This window comes from Syngnathus floridae, chromosome 8 (assembly GCF_059516105.1).
Source record: "Syngnathus floridae isolate MCC-2025c chromosome 8, RoL_Sflo_1.0, whole genome shotgun sequence".
In the NCBI taxonomy this organism is placed as follows: domain Eukaryota; kingdom Metazoa; phylum Chordata; class Actinopteri; order Syngnathiformes; family Syngnathidae; genus Syngnathus; species Syngnathus floridae.
Window position 1 is genome coordinate 6,029,563 of NC_142420.1, and position 25,659 is coordinate 6,055,221.

Genomic DNA, 25,659 nt, shown 5'->3' on the forward strand with positions numbered 1-25,659 from the left:
GACAGACTACCACCATATGCGCAAATAGAACCAATCGGCCTTAGCCCACCACCCACGCCACCACCCCTTCGGCTTCCGGCGAGAGTCAGTACACAAGAGGACGTGACACAAATGACATTTGGCCGGAACAGAGACTTGCACCATTTAGTGATGTGCATTCCAGTTCTTTTAAGTGAACTGAATCTTTAGAATCAATCTTGATTTTATTATATATATTATATATAGTCCCAATGATCGTGAGCAGCAGGGGAGCCCCATTTCGACCCCTTACACTGAGTGCCAAGCAGGGAAGAAATGGGTACCATTGTTATAGTCACTGGTATGACCCGGCCAGGGTTTGAACCCCCAACCTCCCAATCTCAGGGCGGACACTCTCCTCCCCGGCCACTGAGCTGGTAAACACTTGTATCGTAGTATAACACTTATAGTCGTTTTTAAATAACGTGTACATCTATATACGCCTAAATATAGTTATCCAATATATCTACTGCAATTTCACATTGGATTGCTGGTTTGAAATTTACTTTTAATATTATTATTTTTAATAAACTTTTATGTTAAAACTTGTCTGGTGTTTTATTCCTTGTTTTTATATTCGCCAATTAAAACAAAAAAATCAGACATTTGGTTCACTGCTTTATATGACAATATGTGTATGTATATCTACTGCAATTTCACATTAGATTTCTGGTTTGAAATTTACTTTTATTATTATTATTATAATAAACATTAAAAACCTGTTAAAACTTGTCTGGTGTTTTATTCATTGTTTTTATTTTTTTGTGCATGAAAACAAAAATTTGACTTTTGGTTAACTGCTTTGGCAATGTACATGTGTTTTACGTTTAAGTCATATATATTGCAGGCAGTAAGGGCGAGGCTTCCATAGTGTAGTGGTTAGTGCTCTGGGCTCTCACCCCTGCAACCTGGGTTCGAATCTCCGTAGGGTCTAAACATTTTATCATAGAAAAACACAGTTGCTTGTGTTCTGCCCCATATAACCATACACCTCCCTAAAGCTTAAGGTTAGGTTTAGAGCTAGAGTTAAGGTTAGAGCTCGGATTAGGGTTAGACTAGGGTTGGGTTAGCTAGCTCTAACCCTAGGTCTAACCCTAGGGTTGGGTTAGAGCTGAGGTTAGACTAGGGTTGGGTTAGAGCTGATGTTAGAGCTAGGGTTAGGGCTAGGGTTAGACTAGGGTTGGGTTAGCGAGCCCTATCCCTAGCTCTAACCCTAACCCTCACTGCTGCTTTGGTGTCTGCTGGAGCGACTCGCGATATGCTGACCGGGATCATATGAGGGGAGTTTTCTTCATATCTTTCCCAAAGCCGTGGAAGAACCGAGAGAAATGCTTTCGCTGGGTAGAAGCTTGTAAACGGCAAGGATTTACAGGACCTAATGTCACCAGACACATATATATATGCATCTATAGATAATTGACAATTATTCTCAATTATTCCCTGATCTTAAGCTCCCAAGAGAGCAAGGAAAAACAAAAACGAAACCACTAAAAGAAAGAAATAGTCGTACCATTTTATTTCATCGTAATTATATATTTATCATAAATGTATTATTTATTCATATAAAGGCGGGTCCGCGAAAATATTTCTGTCACGTAACCGTGGGTCCGTGGCGCAAAAAAGGTTGTGGACCAGAGCTAACGATTCGCTTGTGAGCTACTCCATAAAACCATATATATTCCGTACAGCAGGAGCGAGGCTTCCGTAGTGTAGTGGTTAGTGCCTTGAGCTCTCACCCCAGCAACCCGGGTTCGAATCTCAGCGGGGCTAAAACTTTTAATCGTGGAAAATTTGCATCGTATGCTATAACCATACACCGCCCCTAAAGTTTAGGGTTAGGTTTAGAGCTAGAGTTAGGGTGAGAGCTAGGGTTAGGGTAAGAGCTACGATTAAGGTTAGACTGAGGTTAGAGCTAGGGTTAGGGTTGGACTAGGGTTAGAGTAAGAGCTAGAGCTAGGGTTAGGACTAGCTATCCCATCCCTAGTCTAACCCTAGCCCTAACCTCAGATCTAACCCAACCCTAGGGTTAGACCTAGGGTTAGGGCTAGGGTTAGACTAGGGTTGGGTTAGAGCTGAGGTTAGAGCTCTCGCTTTTGCTGTGCTTAGGGTTAGGCTTGCTCTTGCTGTGCTTAGGGTTAGGGTTAGGGTTAGGCTGGCTCCCGCTTTTGCTGTGCTTAGGGTTAGGCTTACTCTTGCTGTGCTTAGGGTTAGGGTTTGTGTTAGGCTTAGGCTTGCTTTTGCTGTGCTGAGGCTTAGGGTTAGGCTTGCTCTTGCTGTGCTTAGGGTTAGGGTTAGGGTTTGTGTTAGGCTTAGGCTTGCTTTTGCTGTGCTGAGGCTTAGGGTTAGGCTTGCTCTTGCTGTGGTTAGGGTTAGGGTTAGGGTTTGTGTTAGGCTTAGGCTTGCTTTTGCTGTGCTGAGGCTTAGGGTTAGGCTTGCTCTTGCTGTGGTTAGGGTTAGGGTTAGGGTTTGTGTTAGGCTTAGGCTTGCTTTTGCTGTGCTGAGGCTTAGGGTTAGGCTTGCTCTTGCTGTGGTTAGGGTTAGGGTTAGGGTTTGTGTTAGGCTTGGGCTTGCTTTTGCTGTGCTGAGGCTTAGGGTTAGGCTTGCTCTTGCTGTGGTTAGGGTTAGGGTTTGTGTTAGGCTTAGGCTTGCTTTTGCTGTGCTTAGGCTTAGGGTTAGGCTTGCTCTTGCTGTGATTAGGGTTAGGGTTAGGGTTTGTGTTAGGCTTAGGCTTGCTTTTGCTGTGCTGAGGCTTAGGGTTAGGCTTGCTCTTGCTGTGATTAGGGTTAGGGTTAGGGTTTGTGTTAGGCTTAGGCTTGCTTTTGCTGTGCTGAGGCTTAGGGTTAGGCTTGCTCTTGCTGTGGTTAGGGTTAGGGTTAGGGTTTGTGTTAGGCTTAGGCTTGCTTTTGCTGTGCTGAGGCTTAGGGTTCGGCTTGCTCTTGCTGTGGTTAGGGTTAGGGTTAGGGTTAGGGTTAGGGTTTGTGTTAGGCTTAGGCTTGCTTTTGCTGTGCTGAGGCCTAGGGTTAGGCTTGCCCTTGCTGTGGTTAGGGTTAGGGTTAGGGTTTGTGTTAGGCTTAGGCTTGCTTTTGCTGTGCTGAGGCTTAGGGTTAGGCTTGCTCTTGCTGTGGTTAGGGTTAGGGTTAGGGTTTGTGTTAGGCTTAGGCTTGCTTTTGCTGTGCTGAGGCTTAGGGTTAGGCTTGCTCTTGCTGTGGTTAGGGTTAGGGTTAGGGTTTGTGTTAGGCTTGGGCTTGCTTTTGCTATGCTGAGGCTTAGGGTTAGGCTTGCTCTTGCTGTGGTTAGGGTTAGGGTTAGGGTTTGGCTTGCTCTCGCTTTTGCTGTGCTTAGGGTTAGGCCTGCTCTTGCTGTGCTTAGGGTTAGGGTTAGTGTTAGGCTTGGGCTTGCTTTTGCTGTGCTGAGGCTTAGGCTTGCTCTTGCTGTGGTTAGGGTTAGGGTTTGTGTTAGGCTTAGGCTTGCTTTTGCTGTGCTTAGGCTTAGGGTTAGGCTTGCTCTTGCTGTGATTAGGGTTAGGGTTTGTGTTAGGCTTAGGCTTGCTTTTGCTGTGCTGAGGCTTAGGGTTAGGCTTGCTCTTGCTGTGGTTAGGGTTAGGGTTAGGGTTTGTGTTAGGCTTAGGCTTGCTTTTGCTGTGCTGAGGCTTAGGGTTCGGCTTGCTCTTGCTGTGGTTAGGGTTAGGGTTAGGGTTAGGGTTTGTGTTAGGCTTAGGCTTGCTTTTGCTGTGCTGAGGCTTAGGGTTAGGCTTGCTCTTGCTGTGGTTAGGGTTAGGGTTAGGGTTTGTGTTAGGCTTAGGCTTGCTTTTGCTGTGCTGAGGCTTAGGGTTAGGCTTGCTCTTGCTGAGGTTAGGGTTAGGGTTAGGGTTTGTGTTAGGCTTAGGCTTGCTTTTGCTGTGCTGAGGCTTAGGGTTAGGCTTGCTCTTGCTGTGGTTAGGGTTAGGGTTTGTGTTAGGCTTGGGCTTGCTTTTGCTATGCTGAGGCTTAGGGTTAGGCTTGCTCTTGCTGTGGTTAGGGTTAGGGTTAGGGTTTGGCTTGCTCTCGCTTTTGCTGTGCTTAGGGTTAGGCCTGCTCTTGCTGTGCTTAGGGTTAGGGTTAGGGTTTGGCTTGCTCTAGCTTTTGCTGAACTTAGGGTTAGGCCTGGTCTTGCTGTGCTTAGGGTTAGGGTTAGGGTTTGGCTTGCTCTAGCTTTTGCTGTGCTTAGGGTTAGGCCTGCTCTTGCTGTGCTTAGGGTTAGGGTTAGGGTTTTTGGCTTGCTCTCGCTTTTGCTGTGCTTAGGGTTAGGCCTGCTCTTGCTGTGCTTAGGGTTAGGGTTAGGGTTTGGCTTGGGCTTGCTCTTGCTTCTGCTGTGCTAGGGTTAGGCTTGCTCTTGCTATGCTTAGGGTTAGGGTTAGGGTTTGGCTTGCTCTTGCTGTGCTTAGGGTTAGGGTTAGGGTTTGGCTTGGGCTTGCTCTTGCTTCTGCTGTGCTAGGGTTAGGCTTGCTCTTGCTGTGGTTAGGGTTAGGGTTTGGCTTGCTCTCGCTTTTGCTGTGCTTAGGGTTAGGCCTGCTCTTGCTGTGCTTAGGGTTAGGGTTTTGCTTGCTCTAGCTTTTGCTGTGCTTAGGGTTAGGCCTGCTCTTGCTGTGCTTAGGGTTAGGGTTAGGGTTTGGCTTGCTCTAGCTTTTGCTGTGCTTAGGGTTAGGCCTGCTCTTGCTGTGCTTAGGGTTAGGGTTAGGGTTTTTGGCTTGCTCTCGCTTTTGCTGTGCTTAGGGTTAGGCCTGCTCTTGCTGTGCTTAGGGTTAGGGTTAGGGTTTGGCTTGGGCTTGCTCTTGCTTCTGCTGTGCTAGGGTTAGGCTTGCTCTTGCTGTGCTTAGGGTTAGGGTTTGGCTTGCTCTTGCTGTGCTTAGGGTTAGGGTTAGGGTTTGGCTTGGGCTTGCTCTTGCTTCTGCTGTGCTAGGGTTAGGCTTGCTCTTGCTGTACTTAGGGTTAGGGTTAGGGTTTGGCTTGCTCTCGCTTTTGCTGTGCTTAGGGTTAGGCCTACTCTTGCTGTGCTTAGGGTTAGGGTTAGGGTTTTTGGCTTGCTCTCGCTTTTGCTGTGCTTAGGGTTAGGCCTGCTCTTGCTGTGCTTAGGGTTAGGGTTAGGGTTTGGCTTGGGCTTGCTCCTGCTGTGCTAGGGTTAGGCTTGCTCTTGCTGTGCTTAGGGTTAGGGTTTGGCTTGCTCTTGCTGTGCTTAGGGTTAGGGTTAGGGTTTGGCTTGGGCTTGCTCTTGCTTCTGCTGTGCTAGGGTTAGGCTTGCTCTTGCTGTACTTAGGGTTAGGGTTAGGGTTTGGCTTGCTCTCGCTTTTGCTGTGCTTAGGGTTAGGCCTACTCTTGCTGTGCTTAGGGTTAGGGTTAGGGTTTTGCTTGCTCTAGCTTTTGCTGTGCTTAGGGTTAGGCCTGCTCTTGCTGTGCTTAGGGTTAGGGTTAGGGTTTGGCTTGCTCTTGCTGTGCTTAGGGTTAGGGTTTGGCTTAGGCTTGCTCTCGCTTTTGCAGTGCTTAGGGTTAGGCAGCAAGAGCAAGCCTAAGCCAAACCCTAACCCTAAGCACAGCAAGAGCAAGCCTAACCCTAGCACAGCAGAAGCAAGAGCAAGCCTAAGCCAAACCCTAACCCTAACCCTAAGCACAGCCAGAGCAAGCAAAACCCTAACCCTAACCCTAACCCTAACCCTAAACACAGCAAGAGCAAGCCTAACCCTAGCACAGCAGAAGCAAGAGCAAGCCTAAGCCAAACCCTAACCCTAAGCGCAGCAAGAGCAAGCCAAACCCTAACCCTAACCCTAAGCACAGCAAGAGCAAACCTAACCCTAGCACAGCAGAAGCAAGAGCAAGCCTAAGCCAAACCCTAACCCTAACCCTAAGCGCAGCAAGAGCAAGCCAAACCCTAACCCTAACCACAGCAAGAGCAAGCCTAACCCTAGCACAGCAGAAGCAAGAGCAAGCCTAAGCCAAACCCTAACCCTAACCCTAAGCACAGCAAGAGCAAGCCAAACCCTAACCCTAACCCTAAGCACAGCAAGAGCAAGCCTAACCCTAGCACAGCAGAAGCAAGAGCAAGCCTAAGCCAAACCCTAACCCTAACCCTAAGCACACCAAGAGCAAGCCAAACCCTAACCCTAACCCTAACCCTAAGCACAGCAAGAGCAAGCCTAACCCTAGCACAGCAGAAGCAAGAGCAAGCCTAAGCCAAACCCTAACCCTAACCCTAAGCACAGCAAGAGCAAGCCAAACCCTAACCCTAAGCACAGCAAGAGCAAGCCTAACCCTAGCACAGCAGAAGCAAGAGCAAGCCTAAGCCAAACCCTAACCCTAACCCTAAGCACACCAAGAGCAAGCCAAACCCTAACCCTAACCCTAAGCACAGCAAGAGCAAGCCTAACCCCAGCACAGCAGAAGCAAGAGCAAGCCTAAGCCAAACCCTAACCCTAACCCTAAGTACAGCAAAAGCAAGCCAAACCCTAACCCTAAGCACAGCAAGAGCAAGCCTAACCCTTGCACAGCAGAAGCAAGAGCAAGCCTAAGCCGAACCCTAACCCTAACCCTAAGCACAGCAAGAGCAAGCCAAACCCTAACCCTAAGCACAGCAAGAGCAAGCCTAAGCCTAACACAAACCCTAACCCTAACCACAGCAAGAGCAAGCCTAACCCTAAGCCTCAGCACAGCAAAAGCAAGCCTAAGCCTAACACAAACCCTAACCCTAAGCACAGCAAGTGCAAGCCTAACCCTAAGCCTCAGCACAGCAAAAGCAAGCCTAAGCCTAACACAAACCCTAACCCTAACCACAGCAAGAGCAAGCCTAACCCTAAGCCTCAGCACAGCAAAAGCAAGCCTAAGCCTAACACAAACCCTAACCCTAACCCTAACCACAGCAAGAGCAAGCCTAACCCTAAGCCTCAGCACAGCAAAAGCAAGCCTAAGCCTAACACAAACCCTAACCCTAACCCTAACCACAGCAAGAGCAAGCCTAACCCTAAGCCTCAGCACAGCAAAAGCAAGCCTAAGCCTAACACAAACCCTAACCCTAACCCTAACCACAGCAAGAGCAAGCCTAACCCTAAGCCTCAGCACAGCAAAAGCAAGCCTAAGCCTAACACAAACCCTAACCCTAACCCTAACCCTAACCACAGCAAGAGCAAGCCTAACCCTAAGCCTCAGCACAGCAAAAGCAAGCCTAAGCATAACACAAACCCTAACCCTAACCCTAACCCAAACCACAGCAAGCCTAACCCTAAGCCTCAGCACAGCAAAAGCAAGCCTAAGCCTAACACAAACCCTAACCCTAACCACAGCAAGAGCAAGCCTAACCCTAAGCCTCAGCACAGCAAAAGCAAGCCTAAGCCTAACACAAACCCTAACCCTAACCCTAACCACAGCAAGAGCAAGCCTAACCCTAAGCCTCAGCACAGCAAAAGCAAGCCTAAGCCTAACACAAACCCTAACCCTAACCCTAAGCACAGCAAGAGCAAGCCTAACCCTAAGCCTCAGCACAGCAAAAGCAAGCCTAAGCCTAACACAAACCCTAACCCTAACCCTAACCACAGCAAGAGCAAGCCTAACCCTAAGCCTCAGCACAGCAAAAGCAAGCCTAAGCCTAACACAAACCCTAACCCTAACCCTAACCACAGCAAGAGCAAGCCTAGCCCTAAGCCTCAGCACAGCAAAAGCAAGCCTAAGCCTAACACAAACCCTAACCCTAACCCTAACCACAGCAAGAGCAAGCCTAGCCCTAAGCCTCAGCACAGCAAAAGCAAGCCTAAGCCTAACACAAACCCTAACCCTAACCCTAACCACAGCAAGAGCAAGCCTAACCCTAAGCCTCAGCACAGCAAAAGCAAGCCTAAGCCTAACACAAACCCTAACCCTAACCCTAACCACAGCAAGAGCAAGCCTAACCCTAAGCCTCAGCACAGCAAAAGCAAGCCTAAGCATAACACTAACCCTAACCCTAACCACAGCAAGAGCAAGCCTAACCCTAAGCCTCAGCACAGCAAAAGCAAGCCTAAGCCTAACACAAACCCTAACCCTAAGCACAGCAAGAGCAAGCCTAACCCTAAGCCTCAGCACAGCAAAAGCAAGCCTAAGCCTAACACAAACCCTAACCCTAACCCTAACCACAGCAAGAGCAAGCCTAACCCTAAGCCTCAGCACAGCAAAAGCAAGCCTAAGACTAACACAAACCCTAACCCTAACCCTAAGCACAGCAAGAGCAAGCCTAACCCTAAGCCTCAGCACAGCAAAAGCAAGCCTAAGCCTAACACAAACCCTAACCCTAACCCTAACCACAGCAAGAGCAAGCCTAACCCTAAGCCTCAGCACAGCAAAAGCAAGCCTAAGCCTAACACAAACCCTAACCCTAACCCTAACCACAGCAAGAGCAAGCCTAGCCCTAAGCCTCAGCACAGCAAAAGCAAGCCTAAGCCTAACACAAACCCTAACCCTAACCCTAACCACAGCAAGAGCAAGCCTAACCCTAAGCCTCAGCACAGCAAAAGCAAGCCTAACACAAACCCTAACCCTAACCCTAACCACAGCAAGAGCAAGCCTAACCCTAAGCCTCAGCACAGCAAAAGCAAGCCTAAGCCTAACACAAACCCTAACCCTAACCCTAACCACAGCAAGAGCAAGCCTAACCCTAAGCCTCAGCACAGCAAAAGCAAGCCTAAGCCTAACACAAACCCTAACCCTAACCCTAACCACAGCAAGAGCAAGCCTAACCCTAAGCCTCAGCACAGCAAAAGCAAGCCTAAGCATAACACAAACCCTAACCCTAACCCTAACCACAGCAAGAGCAAGCCTAACCCTAAGCCTCAGCACAGCAAAAGCAAGCCTAAGCCTAACACAAACCCTAACCCTAACCCTAAGCACAGCAAGAGCAAGCCTAACCCTAAGCCTCAGCACAGCAAAAGCAAGCCTAAGCCTAACACAAACCCTAACCCTAACCCTAACCACAGCAAGAGCAAGCCTAACCCTAAGCCTCAGCACAGCAAAAGCAAGCCTAAGCCTAACACAAACCCTAACCCTAACCACAGCAAGAGCAAGCCTAGCCCTAAGCCTCAGCACAGCAAAAGCAAGCCTAAGCCTAACACAAACCCTAACCCTAACCCTAACCACAGCAAGAGCAAGCCTAACCCTAAGCCTCAGCACAGCAAAAGCAAGCCTAACACAAACCCTAACCCTAACCCTAACCACAGCAAGAGCAAGCCTAACCCTAAGCCTCAGTACAGCAAAAGCAAGCCTAAGCCTAACACAAACCCTAACCCTAAGCACAGCAAGAGCAAGCCTAACCCTAAGCACAGCAAAAGCGGGAGCCAGCCTAACCCTAACCCTAACCCTAAGCACAGCAAGAGCAAGCCTAACCCTAAGCACAGCAAAAGTGAGAGCTCTAACCTCAGCTCTAACCCAACCCTAGTCTAACCCTAGCCCTAACCCTAGGTCTAACCCTAGGGTTGGGTTAGATCTGAGGTTAGGGCTAGGGTTAGGGCTAGGGTTAGACTAGGTATGGGATAGCTAGTCCTAACCCTAGCTCTAGCTCTTACTCTAACCCTAGTCCAACCCTAACCCTAGCTCTAACCTCAGTCTAACCTTAATCGTAGCTCTAACCCTAACCCTAGCTCTCACCCTAACTCTAGCTCTAAACCTAACCCTAAACTTTAGGGGCGGTGTATGGTTATAGCATACGATGCAAATTTTCCATGATTAAAAGTTTTAGCCCCGCTGAGATTCGAACCCGGGTTGCTGTGGTGAGAGCTCAAGGCACTAACCACTACACTACGGAAGCCTCGCACCTGCTGTAAGGAATATATATGGTTTTATGGAGTAGCTCACAAGCGAATCGTTAGCTCTGGTCCACAACCTTTTTTGCGCCACGGACCCACGGTTACGTGACAGAAATATTTTCGCGGACCCGCCTTTATATGAATAAATAATACATTTATGATAAATATATAATTACGATGAAATAAAATGGTACGACTATTTCTTTCTTTTAGTGGTTTCGTTTTTGTTTTTCCTTGCTCTCTTGGGAGCTTAAGATCAGGGAATAATTGAGAATAATTGTCAATTATCTATAGATGCATATATATGTGTCTTTGGTGACATTAGGTCCTGTAAATCCCTGCCGTTTACAATCTTCTACCCAACTGTTAATGTTATTCCTGACCCAAAAAATATAGCGAGTTGTTTTGCACTCCAGCTGTTCACTGCCCGTGCGGCTCTTGTGTTTGTCTAAAAACATGCGGAGTTCGCTGTTCTAAAAAGTTCACATGACTTCAACCAGTAGGTGTCAGTAATGCCCATTGAAGCTGGTGCCACCTCGCCGTAAAACAAAACGAAGAAGAAACGAATGAGTCGTGAATTGCATTTCCAGCTCAACCAACGAGTGAGTGAGACCGTGATTCGCATTTCCAGTTCATCGCGAGAACGGATCAGCGAGGGAACGAATCGTGACTTTCCCTTTCGCGAACGAGTCAATGGGTCAACTGGCTTCCTTCCCGTGTATCAACGGATCAGTCAGCGAACGTGTTGCGTCTCCCTCCTGGCGTGAACTATGTAAGCCAGAATGTAGATTTACGATTTGCCAAGGAAAGAAAGAACCACTCACTGAAACATCCACTTCTTTTACCCACGCCACCACCCCTTCGGCTTCCGGCGAGAGTCAGTACACAAGAGGACGTGACACAAATGACATTTGGCCGGAACAGAGACTTGCACCATTTAGTGATGTGCATTCCAGTTCTTTTAAGTGAACTGAATCTTTAGAATCAATCTTGATTTTATTATATATATTATATATAGTCCCAATGATCGTGAGCAGCAGTGGAGCCCCATTTCGACCCCTTACACTGAGTGCCAAGCAGGGAAGAAATGGGTACCATTGTTATAGTCACTGGTATGACTCGGCAGGGGTTTGAACCCACAACCTCCCAATCTCAGGGCGGACACTCTCCTCCCCGGCCACTGAGCTGGTAAGCACTTGTATCGTAGTATAACACTTATAGTAGTTTTTAAATAACGTGTATGCATATATATATATATACGCCTAAATATTGTTATCCAATATATCTACTGCAATTTCACATTGGATTGCTGGTTTGAAAATTACTTTTAATATTATTATTTTTAATAAACTTTTATGTTAAAACTTGTCTGGTGTTTTATTCCTTGTTTTTATATTCGCCAATTAAAACAAAAAAATCAGACATTTGGTTCACTGCTTTATATGACAATATGTGTATGTATATCTACTGCAATTCACATTAGATTGCTGGTTTGAAATGTACTTTTATTATGATTATTGATAAACATTAACAACCTGTTAAAACTTGTCTGGTGTTTTATTCCTTGTTTTTATTTTTTTGGGCATGAAAACAAAAATTTGACATTTAACTGCTTTATGTGTGCTAATATGTATATGTGTTTTACGTTGTGTAATGTGTTGGTGTCCCCCAAAATAAAGAGCAAGTAGTCAAATACACATTCTTGACACGTACAAAAAATGCATAAAGTTATTCGGTATGTCTGACAATGGTGGTGTACCTAATGTAGTGTCTGTGTGACGTCACAGATCAAACAGCCAATCAGAAAGTGGGGGTGAGGGCGGGTGTGGCACTTTTCACTTTCAGTTAAGCTTTGGCCATGATTATTCCCTAATGAACTGGCCTGTTATTAGGTACACTTGAAAATGGCGGTGTACCTAATAGAGTGTCCAAGTGACGTCACAGATCAAACAGCCAATCAGAAAGTGGGGGTGAGGGCGGGTGTGGCACTTTTCACTTAAACCAGGGGTGCCGACCTCCAGTCCTCGAAGGGCCGCGTTCCAATATGTTTTCCAAGTTACCCTCGTTAAGCGCACCTGCGTGAAAAGTTTTAGCCACTTTCACGTTCAAAAGGAGCTAAAACTTTTCACGCACCTGCACTTAACGAGGGAATCACACAGACACTCCATTAGGTACACCACCATTTTCAAGTGTACCTAATAACAGGCCACTTTATTAGGGAAATATCATGGTCAAAGGTCACAGGTGTCAAGCCCTAGTCCTCGGGGCCACGTTCCAATATGTTTTACAAGTTACCCACGTTAAACACATACAACTGATTCTAAAGATTCAGTTCACTTGAGAACTGGAATGCACATCACTAGTACAAAAAAATACAACTAAGTGTGGTGGGCCTGTTGAAATAGCTGACTGGTTAGTGACTTGGGCTGCTGCATGGTAAGATATTGGTTCGATTCCAGGTATTGGAAAACATCTAGATGTGCTTTTGTTGTGCAATTAACCCTTTATTTATTCTTTTTTTTTTCACCTCGTGTAGTGTACCTATTGACATGTCCATGAGGTGTACCTACACATATTGTCATATAAAGCAGTTAACCAAATGTCTGATTTTTATGTTTTAATTGGTGAATATAAAAACAAGGAATAAAACACCAGCCAAGTTTGAACATAAATGTTTATTAAAAATAATAATATTAAAAGTAAATTTCAAACCAGCAATCCAATGTGAAATTGCAGTAGATATATTGGATAACAATATTTAGGCGTATATATGCATACACGTTATTTAAAAACTACTATAAGTGTTATAAAATCAAGATTACCCAAAGAGAAGCATAATCTCCCCGTTGTGCAATAGTTAGCCGTGAGCTTGGAGAAAACGCGAATAAAAGAAATGGGTGTTTCAGTGAGTGGTTCTTTCTTTCCTTGGCAAATCGTAAATCTACATTCTGGCTTACATAGTTCACGCCAGGAGGGAGACGCAACACGTTCGCTGACTGATCCGTTGATACACGGGAAGGAAGCCAGTTGACCCATTGACTCGATCGCGAACGGTAAAGTCACGATTCGTTCCCTCGCTGATCCGTTCTCGCGATGAACTGAAAATGAGAATCACTCACTCATTCGTTCACTCACAGATTCGTTCGTTGGTGAGCGGGAAATGCAATTCACGACTCGTTCATAAACAGGAACTTACGTCATTTTCTTCTTCGTTTTGTTTTACGGCGAGGTGGCACCAGCTTCAATGGGCATTACCGACACCTACTGGTTGAAGTCATATGAACTGAAAAAAAACCTGAAAAAAAACCCGAATTTATATAATAATATATGTAATTAATTAATGTATTGTATAGAAACAATATTTAAGAATATTATCTTGTCGATCTTTGAAGAATGTCTATTGTTAGCTTTTGCTTTGCATACTTGCATGCGCATAGGTTTCGTAAAATTGCATATGCACCGTGAACCTTTATTTGCTGCACAAATAAAACACACCCAAGTGTGTTAAGTTCCCACGTGCATAATTCATAACATTTCAGAATAATCAAATATTCTTAAAATAATTTTTAACAACATACACTCAACTAAGACAGTGTAGTCTTTTGCTCGGCATGACTGATTGTGTACGTCACTCTTAACCCTCAGGCGATCTCTCCAATATCGATCTGGAACAGGAAGATCTGGGTTGTATTTCTTGAGAGTTACTCCTTGTGGGCAAATTCCACGAAAATTCCGAAACTCGTGATGTTTTCTTTGAATTTCCTTGTAAAGATAAGCTATTCATGAAGTATACCGAGCTGTTAAAAGAGTTCCCATGGTAGGATTTATTCAAAGCAGGAAAGAGGACTTTTAAACAGCTTAGAAGTTCCCGAAGCAGAGGAGAATTTTTTTTTTATTATTAACTAAAAAAAAGCCTTACTGTACATAGCCTTTTTTTTAACTAAAAAAGCATTACTGCATGTACAGTGCTATATCTTAGCAGTTGTTTTTTGGGGTTTGGGTCAGGGGTCAAAGGTGAAGATTCAGGAGTCAAAGGTCAGGGTCAAGTAGTTATTCATGTCAAGGGTCATACATGGTCAAAGTCTTACTGTGTGAGTGCGAGTGTGTGTGTCCTATGTGTGTGTGTGTATGTGTGTACTGTACTTTTCTTGTCAGAAAGGAATTTTGATCATGAACAAAAAGGATGTATGAACAAATAAACCTAAACTTATTCCATTTATACATTAATTTTGTCTTTACTTTGGGAAGTAGAAAAGCGATTCTCATTTTTAAGGCACGGTGGTGAATATGAATGGATGGAATTTTTCAAAATTTGTGTCAATTTTCATCTTTGATAATACTAGCTATGGTTTGGTAGTAAAACATTGTAAATCAATAAAAAAAAAGTTGTGGTGTGTTGATAAATACAGAGCAGCTGTGTCTTTCTCTCAGTTTGTCTCAGGCTGCTTAGTGCAATATTTTATATTTTTATGCCTGCTGGAAGCATTAATACGGTTCAAATCAAGCGACTCGAACCGAATTGCATTCTCATTAATGCGCCATCATGCATCTTCATGGGAACAATCTCCACTTTGAAACATGGTCACACTTTCCACGTGTTCTGCTGCTGAACAGCAAAGCATTTATTTATTTTTTTTAACAAAAGTCGACGTGGAGATCAGGCAGGGTTGTTCTGATTTAAGAACTTGATTTGTCTTGTTGGCTTCTGCGCATCAAGTTCTGTGTGTTGTTCTTAAAAACTTTTTCGAGTCTGTGTTTGATTTATCTTTGGTCTCATCAATAACGTGTGACGTGTCTGTCAAGACGCTGAATCTGAACGGCTGATTTGTTGCCCAAACTGGTCCAGTCATTGATGCTAGGAACCATTTTATTCATTGGTTCCAGATAAAAGTGAAGCAGAAAGCATGAAGCTATTCCAAGGCTAAACAATAGTCATAGATTCCTCCTGCCTCAATTTGAAACTAAGAGTAAACATATGAGAAAAATTAGAAAACAAAATGCGTACGTGTCACACGAACTTTACACATGAAATAGGTCAACCATTTATAAAAAATACACTAGCGCTCATCAAAAAGTTTTATTTGTAAAATAATTAACAGTATTATCGTTTGTCACTGTATCATGATGTATAATTTGAATTGTAACTGCGCTTACAGCACTCAAATAACTCAAAGCATATTGCAAAAGTTAAATAAAACATTTCAAAGTATGTTTGAAGATAAACAATTATAGGAGATTACACACAAATGTACTTGAGGTACACTTCTGGTGGAATTATTGCATCAAATGGAAATTTTAAGACGTCTACAAATTCAGCGAACTTTACGAGTTTGGCATTAAACACCTCCAAAACTTCAAACAACTTAGCGGAACATATGGATTGGTATGAATCCTTATGCATTTAGTGGCATTCTCCACATGGGTGACATCACAGCCTGTAATGATATAAAGAGCACTTGAACTCGTCGCCCCAAAGTTCTTCCAAGTGAATTCGGTCTGGCTTCAAGCGTTCAAATATCCAACGAGCGCGGAACTTGGAGAGCACACCCGCATTTTTATTCTCAGCTATTTTTAAAGCTGGACAGATTCAATACATGAAAGTCTTTCTGTCAAGCTGGCATTTTCACCACCTTTTGAAGTGTTTCGTACTTTTATGTCCACCCCACTCGTGTTTGTGAAATGTCAGCTCGTCCAAGATCACGCAAGAAAAGAAAACAAAAATACAAAATACAGCAGATAACTTTAATCAAAGTATAAAAAAAGTTGACAATTAACAATTGAATTAAAATGAAATAAAACATTTTAAGAGATACATTTCCAAAAATCAATTTTGCACTATTACCTAGGAAAAACCTCGAATACTTCCAAAATATTGTATTCACAATTTCACATTTCTGAGGAAACCTTAAAAATGTCACAACTTTTGTTTTGGAAACATCCAGACAAACAACACAACCTTTGAGTTCAGTCTTATGTGTCGAGCTGGAAGCAGTGTGAAGGTCATGTGACCACTAGACAGACTATAAATCAATCAGAGGAATGTTTTAAATGACTACTATAGTTTTGATATCACCCCCCCTCCACTTCAATGGCAATTCGAAAACAAAAATGTGCTTGTGCAAACCACAAAATAAAGTGAACAAATACAAGTGTGATTGCCAAAGACAATTGTGTAAAGCAAAGCGACGCCGTGTTGACAGAATGGAAAGAATGGACCGGAAGCTATCCAGATGTTAATCAGGCAGCTTGGAAGCGGCTAGAAGCCAATCTATTAGCTCTGACAAGAATTTTGTCTTGTATCTCCTAAACAAAGAACATAAATCTGCCGTAGGAGTCCGATGCCTTGACGCAAAAGGCGCCACATGGCTCGACTCGTCTGGCAAAATAACGCTGAAGCTGGAAGTAGTAAAAGCATTTTAAAATGAGACTTTAGATTACAGTTTGCTCGCTACGAGTTATCTAACTTTCCATTTCTCATTTGGCAGAAGACTACTCAAACTTCAATCGGCATTAAATGATGTTTAAATTTGACTAATTCCCTGGATGCTAGCTAATCTTACAATTATTGATGGAAAAGATCATTAGGTCTTAATTTTAGGTCCCCTGGTAAAAAGAAAATGTCCGATTAAAGTGGAAGCTTGGTGACGATTTGCGATTTTTTTTCATGATTGATTTTGAAATGATAATGTGCTATAAAATAAATCTTCAAGTGTGAACAGTACTGATTGCAACAGAAGTACTTTGAATGGCATGAAAGTAAAGCTTTTGATAGTCGATTTTAAAATAAAAACATTCAGTGCTACCTTGTGGTAGATCGATTGACATTTTCTCGATGTCATTTAGCGTCAGACGTCTTCTACCTGCATAATGACCATCACCGCGTCACGTAACTTTGAGTCGTTGGACATTCCGGGTATGGAAAGAGTCCGCTGTCGACCACAAAATGTTTATAAATGGTTTCCGACCTGACAGAGTGTAATGGGTCGGCTCTCATGGGCCAGACGACTGGGAAGGTCCGTTCAACTGTAATAGAGAGAACAGAAACAAGGCCACAAATGAAGGAGGAAAAACATTTATGCGTGTCAGGAAGTTTGGTCTTAGTCACAAGTCTTGAAATGGGAGAATGACCCAAAATACACAGCAAATTATTTTAAAAAAACCCAAAACAAGAATGGTTAAGATCGCAAAAAATGGATGATTTTGGTTTAAAGTAGAACTCAAAATTGAAGAGTACCTCAAGCCAAATGTTTTCTGTCAAATTGCCCTCTGGCCTTCCTTAATCAAAAAACCTGACTTGACCTCTTTTACGATTGGTCTTTCTCAATGGAAACTTCCATCCCCAAAAGATTTTTGAGCTCAGCTGTTCCTCTCTCACGTTGCTTATCACATTTAGCAACGAATGACATGCGATGGAGGACGACAGAGAAGCCGTGTTTTTTTTTTTTTTTCCCCAAACACAAATCATACTGTAATTATGACTTTACTCCTGTTTTAGTAGGTTTAAAATATGATGTACTGATGTATTGTGTAAAATATGATATATAAAGTATATATTTTTTAATTGTTATTGAAACTGGGTCACAACTTATTAATTTGATTTAGTTTAGGAACGTTAAAATGTCATGAGTCAGTAGCGTTAAAGTTTTTTAAGTGAATTTTCTTGAACCTTGACATGAACACTATTGCTGAAAATGAGCATGGGCTCACCCGTGCATCGTAGTCCAGCACAAAAGGCGGGATGTCAATCTGCTCCGGCCTGATGCAGGTGAAGAGCTGCTGCAGGTTGTCAAGGTAACGCACTTTGTCCTTCATGCCGGACACGCTGAAGGTGGTGAAGAACCAAGTTGACACCTGCGGGTGGGACAAGAAAGGCTCGTGGCACAACGATATGCTTCACAATCGGTCAGATAACTGGAACATTTTTGACAGATGACAACACACTGCAATCTCCCCATCTACTATTCATATTGATTTATGGATAATTATGAGATCTCATGACAATCTGTACCTGTTAATATAAAGACCTGAGAAAATATTATTGCATAAGTGTGCACACCCTCTCTTACAGGAGGGGATTGCTTGATATTTGCCATCATTTGATTGGCCATAATCAAAAATAACCAGTCACATTTGAACACATCTGAACTCACCGACCAGCATTTAAAGAGCATCCATTTAACTCAATTATATTTACTTTACAACAGCCAGCTGCAAACAAAGTGTGGTAAGACAATTAAAACAATAAATTAATCACATCAAAAAACAAGTCTTACTTTTGAGCGAAATGTCGGATGTACAAAGTAGAAGGCCTTTAAATTCTTCTTAAACCTAGAAAGCATGAAACAGAAAATAGGTCTGGAGAACAATGCTGTCACAAAAGGTGAGCTATAAAACCAAAATATATAAATATAATAATATATATATCTATGATGCTGGAAATGTTATAAAAAAAAAATTTTTAAAAATTATATTGTCATTTTTATTATGTATGCCTTCTGTTTTTATGCTAGGAAAAAAATAATTGGTTAATTTCACATGTCTCCGAACACAGCCAGTAATGAGTGGAAACACTGCGGCACGTTCGGGCGATCTGGAGCCAGAAGACATACGAAGCAAAGCGAAGAGGCAAGATGGGTTGAAATGTGCCGTGCTTGGGCTCGCTTCTGCCGGCGATTGAGCCAGAATAAAGTTTAAGAGTTGGAATTACAGCCCACCGCGCAGTGAGGTACGTCCACACTGCAATCCTTCTTTTGCGGGTTTGAAGTATTTATGGAAGAGAGTGATCCTGGCGTGTAATGTGAAACACTCAGTGGTTGGTTGGATGGATGGAGGGAGCTCGATAGTTAGCAGAGGAATAATGTTGACCTCCTTCTGTGCTTCTTGAGCTTGTAAGGTGCTTTAAAAGACCACCCACTGAAGAATACAGCAAAAGTACTTGACTATAGAGCGCAAGGTTGCTAAGCAAAAAAAAAAAAATAAAACATCGTTGTGAAGTAAAATCGTGGTACACTAGGGCTCCATTTTGCTGCGCGACACTTTTCATTTTATCTTCAAAGTCAGATATTTACACGATTGCTAGGCACGCTAATGGGAGTTGGCCAAAACGAGTTATTTGGTAACAAATCTTTTGCCATATTTCTTGATGGAAACTGAATCAGTTTTATTGATAATCCGTAATGATGACAGGCCGAGTCTGGAAGGATTAAGGAAGATTTTCAAATATATACTTCAGATTCTCAGAAGTCAGTGAAGTGGTTGTTATTGGTCTTTTTTTCTTTTTTAATGACCTGTTCCACTTGTGCCAAATCCTAAACACATAACTGTCTGCGGCATTACGAGAACTTGTAACTCAGCTTCGAATAACATTTCAAGCTGTTTTCTTGTCATCATTAAAAAGAAAAAAAAAGGGCATGATTTCTTCATCATCAACATCATCATCATCATCATCATCGACAAGACAACACCAGCCTGAGTAATTTGTAAATTGTCACCGTCCCACCAAACACTCACTTGACGTCAACGATGTCATGGAGGTTTTTGAGGAATTCCGTGTTCAAGTGGTTGTGTTCTCCCGTCAGCGTGTGGAAGTAAACCATCACATACTCCTTCACAGCAATGTGGTCCATCACGTGGATGAAATACAGCAGGGCCTGTATGCACGCACAAACAAATCTGATCTGTATAAAGTCCGCAGCATACAGAAGGTTATTTGTTGAATTTCAAATGTTTTATCTGATAAACAGGCTTTGGGGGTTGTGTCTGAGACCACAAAATAAATGAATTTCTTTGAGCGTATATATCTCAAAGCACCTTCAAAGACTCACATTTTGTCTTTGGGGCTCAATAAATTGAATTCTATGTGAATTCATTCAATATGCGGTGTTGCAAAATTATTTGACATTTTATGGTCAAATAACAGTTAATTCTCACGAAAATGATCTCAAACCTAAAGGGGATGTATTAAAACTGACTAGGTTTAATTCAGATTTTATTAGAAATTTTACTGTTTGTTAAATGTTTCAACTTATTTCCAGTTTTTTTATTAATTTAGTTAATTTACTGATCACTGTCAATAGTGCTCAGTTTGCATTATAAGGAAAACTTAATTCAATAAAAGTTTTTTCCCTTTTAAGTTAAAAATCCCCCAATTTTTTAAACATTGTTGCATTATTTTTTTGACAGCTATTATTTGATCCAATGAAAAATAATACAATTTAAATAAAAAAGTTTTTTTTTTTTTTTTAAAATTCACTCTTATTATGATAAATCTCACAGTAACCTTCTCAAGGTCAATAAGGGTCACTGGAATGTTTCTTCCCACCACAACCATCACTGTCCTGCCACACATGTCCACACCTAGAAACACAAACACAAGTTCATGCGTATGATATTGTGTACATAATGCATCAATAAAGCACCTAGTCACTGGCAACGTGATTTAAAATCCTCCAGTAATGTGAATAAGAATCACAAGTTCTATCATAATTCTCATAGAACCGTGCTTTTTCCACATATCACTATTATACAGTGTCATTTAAATGAACTGCGTGAACATTATGCATCCATCCATTTTCTAAAGCAGCCACTCCAAACCAAGGTGCCATGAGAGCTTCACTTGAATGTGCCATGCTTAACAATAGAACCTCAGACTAGATTCGGCTGAATTGGTGTGCCCTAGCATCCCAACAACCACTCTGAAGGAATATGGAGCAACATGGCCCTCTACTGGAGGAAGATATTTTGCAACTAAAGTGCACCAGCAACATGAAAAGTTAGAATTTCGCCCTATTAGTGCAGACATAAACAACATACACAAAAACACTACCTGTCTGATATAATGCTTTCAGGGCAGCGATGTCGGAGAGGTCCTCTGCTCTGGCTTGGCACAACCAGCGGTTGTAGCTAGAGACGAGAGACACAATAAGTTGGCCAATCATCCACCAATGTCCTAGGCTATCATTAAATCAACTCTAGTAATTTAAGCCAAATCCAAATTTAGTCCATATGGCTCTTTGTTGTCTTGTATAACCACTTTTAGTTTGTGCATCCGAAACACACATTTTGCTACGATACACAAAAATGGATGGATGGAGAATGGCTTATTATCGATGGTGCACTTACTTCCTTTGGTGCTGCTTTTGCACGGCTGCCTCTGACATGTGACCCTGTAGAATCAGCTTGCGTTGCTTGTCGACGTCACCCTCCATTCGAGCAAAGGCGTGATGGCCCACTTGGCCTAGATCTGACTCCAGATTGTCCTCCTCCGAATCATCTGTGCCAAAATGTAGACAAATTAATAGCTTATTTATAAATACACTTACTTCAAAAGTGATGTGCTAAGGCAAGGAAAGATTTTCTCAGGATTAGTCACATGACTGTGTGTGTGAGTGTGGGTGGGTGTCCCAGATGTTCCGCTGGCACCACCGCCAAATATGTTTCTCATCCAAGTCCTTAAACTGGCTACTTTGCTGACTGACGAAGATGGTCCTAGGCGGGTGCTGACCCACATTCCGAAACTGGCTTAGTTTTCAAATTATTCGTTACATTACCTTTCCTTTTAACATTTGGGAACTGAGGACAGTAATTATTGAAGCTTTACAGGTGGAATTCTTTTTCCATTTTTAACAAGTACTTTCACGCTTCCTCCGAAGCCACGCTGTTTTAACACATGCTCAATGTGGCTTGGCACCATCTTGCTGAAATAAGCAGGGATGTCTCAGACGTTGCTTGGATGGCATCGTGTGCTGCTCCAAAACATTTCGGCATAATGGTGCCTTCACAGTCCAAGTTACACATGGCAACTCTGGACAATCACAGATGCTAGACTTTGAACAAAAAACAGTTCCAACAATCTTGCCTCTTTGACCTGGAGGACATGACATCAATGACTCTCGGTTTAAAGGAAGAAAGAGACCTAATCCTGTATTTTCTTTTCATGTCGCAATATATTTAGCAATGTATTTTTTCCAATATGAAGCAGCCCTATGTGTTTGTCACATTTTTTTTTAATATCAGTTAATATTTTTTTACACACTAATTTCTCACTTGAAACTGTGTTGAAACATAGTGTATCAATAAACGTAACATGCATTTACTACAATAATAATGTGTCCAGTGAGTAAGAATATTTTACCTTCCAAGCTTCCCGGTTTTTCAGAGATGCGGATTTGCCTCTCGGGGACGACAGGCTCGCCCTCCGAGTTGCCGATATCGGCCGGCACGAGTGGCAGGCACACCCTCTCCTCCTCCTCGGAGCGAGGAAAGTAGAGCGGCAGCAATTTCCTATACACCGCCTACAGAATCATATGCACAAACAGAACCTTTAGTCGTCCTGACACGCAGGTTCAATTGATGGTCCAAAGTCCGACAAACCTCCTCAGTGTCTGACACAGCAAACACCACTGCCTCGATGCTGCTTCCATGCTTTTCCAGGAACCTGCGGACTGTTCCTGTGAAGTGTGGATAAAATACCAAGTTTATTAAAACGTCTTGAAGATACTGTTACTTATTTAAAATCTTTTGTCCAATTTCCAAGAAGGGAAGGTGCTGGTTGTGACAGTGTCGGAATGTAATTTGATGAGTGAGTCAACGGGTGGGATGACTGGAAGACATGTGCATGTGCTCAAGGAACATCTGGCATCTTTTCATTTCCTGATAGATGTTCATTCAACCCCCTGGCACGCACTTTTGCAACATCACCTCATTTTAGTTTTACTTCCCCTTTCGTAAGAGATTTTCTTTTTTTATTTCAAATTGAGTTGGTAAATGTTATTAGTTTGTACTTTTGGTGAAACAAGATTCGAAATGATGCGTCTTGGTATCATTTATTTAGACCACAAAAACTTTCCACACTTATTTTGTGAGCCTTACTGAATGCGATGTGTGCGGCGTCCTCCAGTGGGTATCCTCGTTTGGCTGTGCTCACTACGCTGATGCCAACAGATGCCATCGACTGTTCCCTTGTTTTGGGGAGACAATCACATGTGAATGCTCAGGTTGATTTTAAGAAAGAAAAAAAATCCCCAAAACAAAATCAGTTAACAGTGAGCTCAAGAAGCACATTTATTCAATTTTTAAAATGGACAGATAAGGCAGGTAAGAGATGATGTAAAACACCTTGTTAATTGCAAACGTTGAATATGTCAAATAATTTTTCATAATAAACAAAACGATTTTGGTCTTATTAATAATTTAACTACGACTAATTCATCGTCCCCTATTGATACTTTGACCACCTGAAGAAAACTTTGGATGTTGTGCAGTAATTTGATTTTCATCCAACAATATAAAACAGAATTAAAGACAGATGAATGGAAATCTATGGATTTGGGGTTCTTACGTGGCCAGCTGCAGGATGTTCCTGTAGCAGCTGTACAATGAGCTCTCTGCTGCTGTTCTGTACTTGGCTTTGTACTTTGGTCCCACTGTGTGGATGATGAACCTCGCTGCCAGGTTGAATCCTTTTGTAAGCTTCGCCTCTCCTGTGCGACATCCTGCCCAGGAAACACACGAGAGGGTAAATAAACACACACAGCTGAAAATTACACCAATATTTTTTACAACACTAGAATAAAAACTCATCGGGCACCTTTAAGTTTGAGCAGCTCGTCTTTCAGCTCGGGGCCCGCCAGCTGATGGATGCGCTCTGATACAGGGTTCTTGTCGTTGAGCACTTCATTGCTGGTGTTGGTGATAGCGGTGCAGTTCAACAGCGCTACGTCACCAGTACTAAGGGCAAGATGGTGGATATTTAGGAGCACATTTAAGTGGTCACGAGTCAACGAGGGTGGTTCCTTGGGGTCAAAGTGGTCAGGAATGCAAGCATTCCCTTGAAACAAACTACCACAAAGGGTGCTCACACTGAGTCAGCCACCAAGCTGAGCAGCAGACGGATCATGTGGTCTTCCACAAAGAGGAATTATGAAGTGGACTCACTCTATAGGCCGCAATTCACCTTGAATACAGTGGAACTTCGATTTGACAGACTTTAGTTAGTGGGTTAGTTAAAAAATTAGCTAGTTACGACAAATATAAAAATGAAGGAAAAAGCTATTTCGTGGAAAACCACAGCAGATAAATGTGATATTTAATTGTTGTCAAATTAAGATCAGTTTTGTTAGTTTATTCAGGCACTGGTCTAATTTGTAAACACTCTTCTTTCAGTGAAGTAATAAGGTTTCAAGGAAGTGAGTTGATTTCTTTACTTAAACATAACGTGATGTAAAAAGCACGAGGGTGCTAAATATATATCTTTGTGGTTTTTCAAAAAGACTCACAAGAGGATGATTTTGCAGTTGATGTCGGGTCGGAAGGGGAAGGGCGATGGAAAGGACTGCTGGCTGAGCAGGCTGTCACTCAGATCCTGCGGAATGTGCTCGCCATCCTCTTCCAGCTGCTGCCACGTGGGGAGGGTTTGGATGTCCACAAACTGGGAGCGAGCACCCAGAGGATCCATCCCCTCGGGCATTCCAGATTCACGTCTTCAGTCCTATGTTAGCAACACAGGAGCAAATTTAGCTGGGATTTTTTTTTTTTTAAACATTTCTGATGATTGAATAGTAAGGTAATATGAGTTTGGACATTCTTCCTTCCAGGAATTATAGGCTCCACAGACTCCTTATTAGGATCGGTCATTATCATAAGCATATTCCCTTTTTACACACATCTACATCTTACAAATTTGCCCATCTCAAATGTTATGCCATAATTTGGCAGACACGTCAAAATCAGCAGCTGTACTGCACTTGCAGGCTTGGTCCCACCAAGATTTGTGACAGTTCCGTGTTTAGGGTTTTTCCTGCGGTATATGTTTGACTAGTCATGGTTGTGGTTTTACCACCAATTTAGAAACCGCATCACTTAGTAAAGCAACATTAGAGGTATAACTTTAAATGTCCTCTTCAAAACAAGTAGCAATGTGTCTTCGATTACTCAAATGAATACATTCACAAAACAAGAGTAGGGAATTTAAAGTTTCCATTTACGTACCTCAGCTGTTGTTGGGGGCAGGAGAAGTGGAGAAGGGTGTCCACGTCAGATTTAAAAATAACCTCGCCGCATCAATTTCAATTAAATACTCGACAGGCGATCGAAAATAAAGACGTGTGTTAATTTACGTGTTTTTTCTACGCGTATAGCCGTCATGCTAGGAGTCACGTCACTGTAAAGAAAAGTAGTCGGAATCAACATCCGGTTATTTAATTTCAAAATACAACTCATGTGTTCTCGTTTATAGTAACATCGTGGATGATTAGTATGCTTAAAAAAATGACATCCAAAAAATTTACCTTACATTTGTGGATTGAATTTGAGTTGTTCTTAGCGAACATACTGCGCTGACACAAACTAAAGTCCCAAATTCATCTGACGTTTATATTGCTTTTATTCTGTATTTGCGCTGCTGTTTCCAGTACAAGGTTCTAACTGCAAATCAGCTAAATCAGAGGTCCCCAACCACCGGGCAGCGGACCGGGGCCGGTACCGGTCCGTGGGTCACTTGGTACCGGGCTGCCAAGCCGCACAGGAATTTTCTTTTTATTTTATTGACGATCAATTAATTCAGGTCAAATAAATAAATAAATAAATAAATAAATAAATAAATAAATAAATAAATTAGTAAATAAATACATAAATAAATAAATAATGAAAAGAAATTTGTCGTTTATACTTGTTTTTATGCCAGTCGTATCATTTCATTTCATCATATTTATATATTTATTATAATTGTATTATTTATTTATATAAAAGTATTATTTATTTATATAAAAAAATATTTCTGACACGTAACCGGTTGGGGACCACTGAGCTAAATAATAATGCTTTCTGTCTGTGGAAGACAGTTGCTGTTC

At 42.5% G+C, this 25,659-nt stretch overlaps 1 protein-coding gene across 1 annotated transcript; it reads right to left on the bottom strand.

Annotated features, from left to right (window-relative positions):
• Positions 1 to 15,532: 15,532 nt before the first annotated feature.
• gdap2 (ganglioside induced differentiation associated protein 2) lies at positions 15,533 to 24,989 on the bottom strand. The gene is made up of 14 exons (XM_088383711.1): positions 24,800 to 24,989; positions 24,088 to 24,299; positions 23,400 to 23,539; positions 23,151 to 23,304; positions 22,682 to 22,770; positions 22,184 to 22,260; positions 21,945 to 22,104; positions 20,933 to 21,083; positions 20,637 to 20,713; positions 20,091 to 20,167; positions 19,322 to 19,461; positions 18,085 to 18,139; positions 17,519 to 17,662; positions 15,533 to 16,834 (listed from the first exon to the last, which is right to left on the bottom strand). Exons 2-14 carry the CDS (start codon positions 24,276 to 24,278, stop codon positions 16,802 to 16,804), a joined length of 1,488 nt encoding a protein of 495 aa, XP_088239837.1. The 5' UTR covers positions 24,279 to 24,299; positions 24,800 to 24,989; the 3' UTR covers positions 15,533 to 16,801.
• Between the last annotated feature and the right edge of the window lie 670 nt (positions 24,990 to 25,659).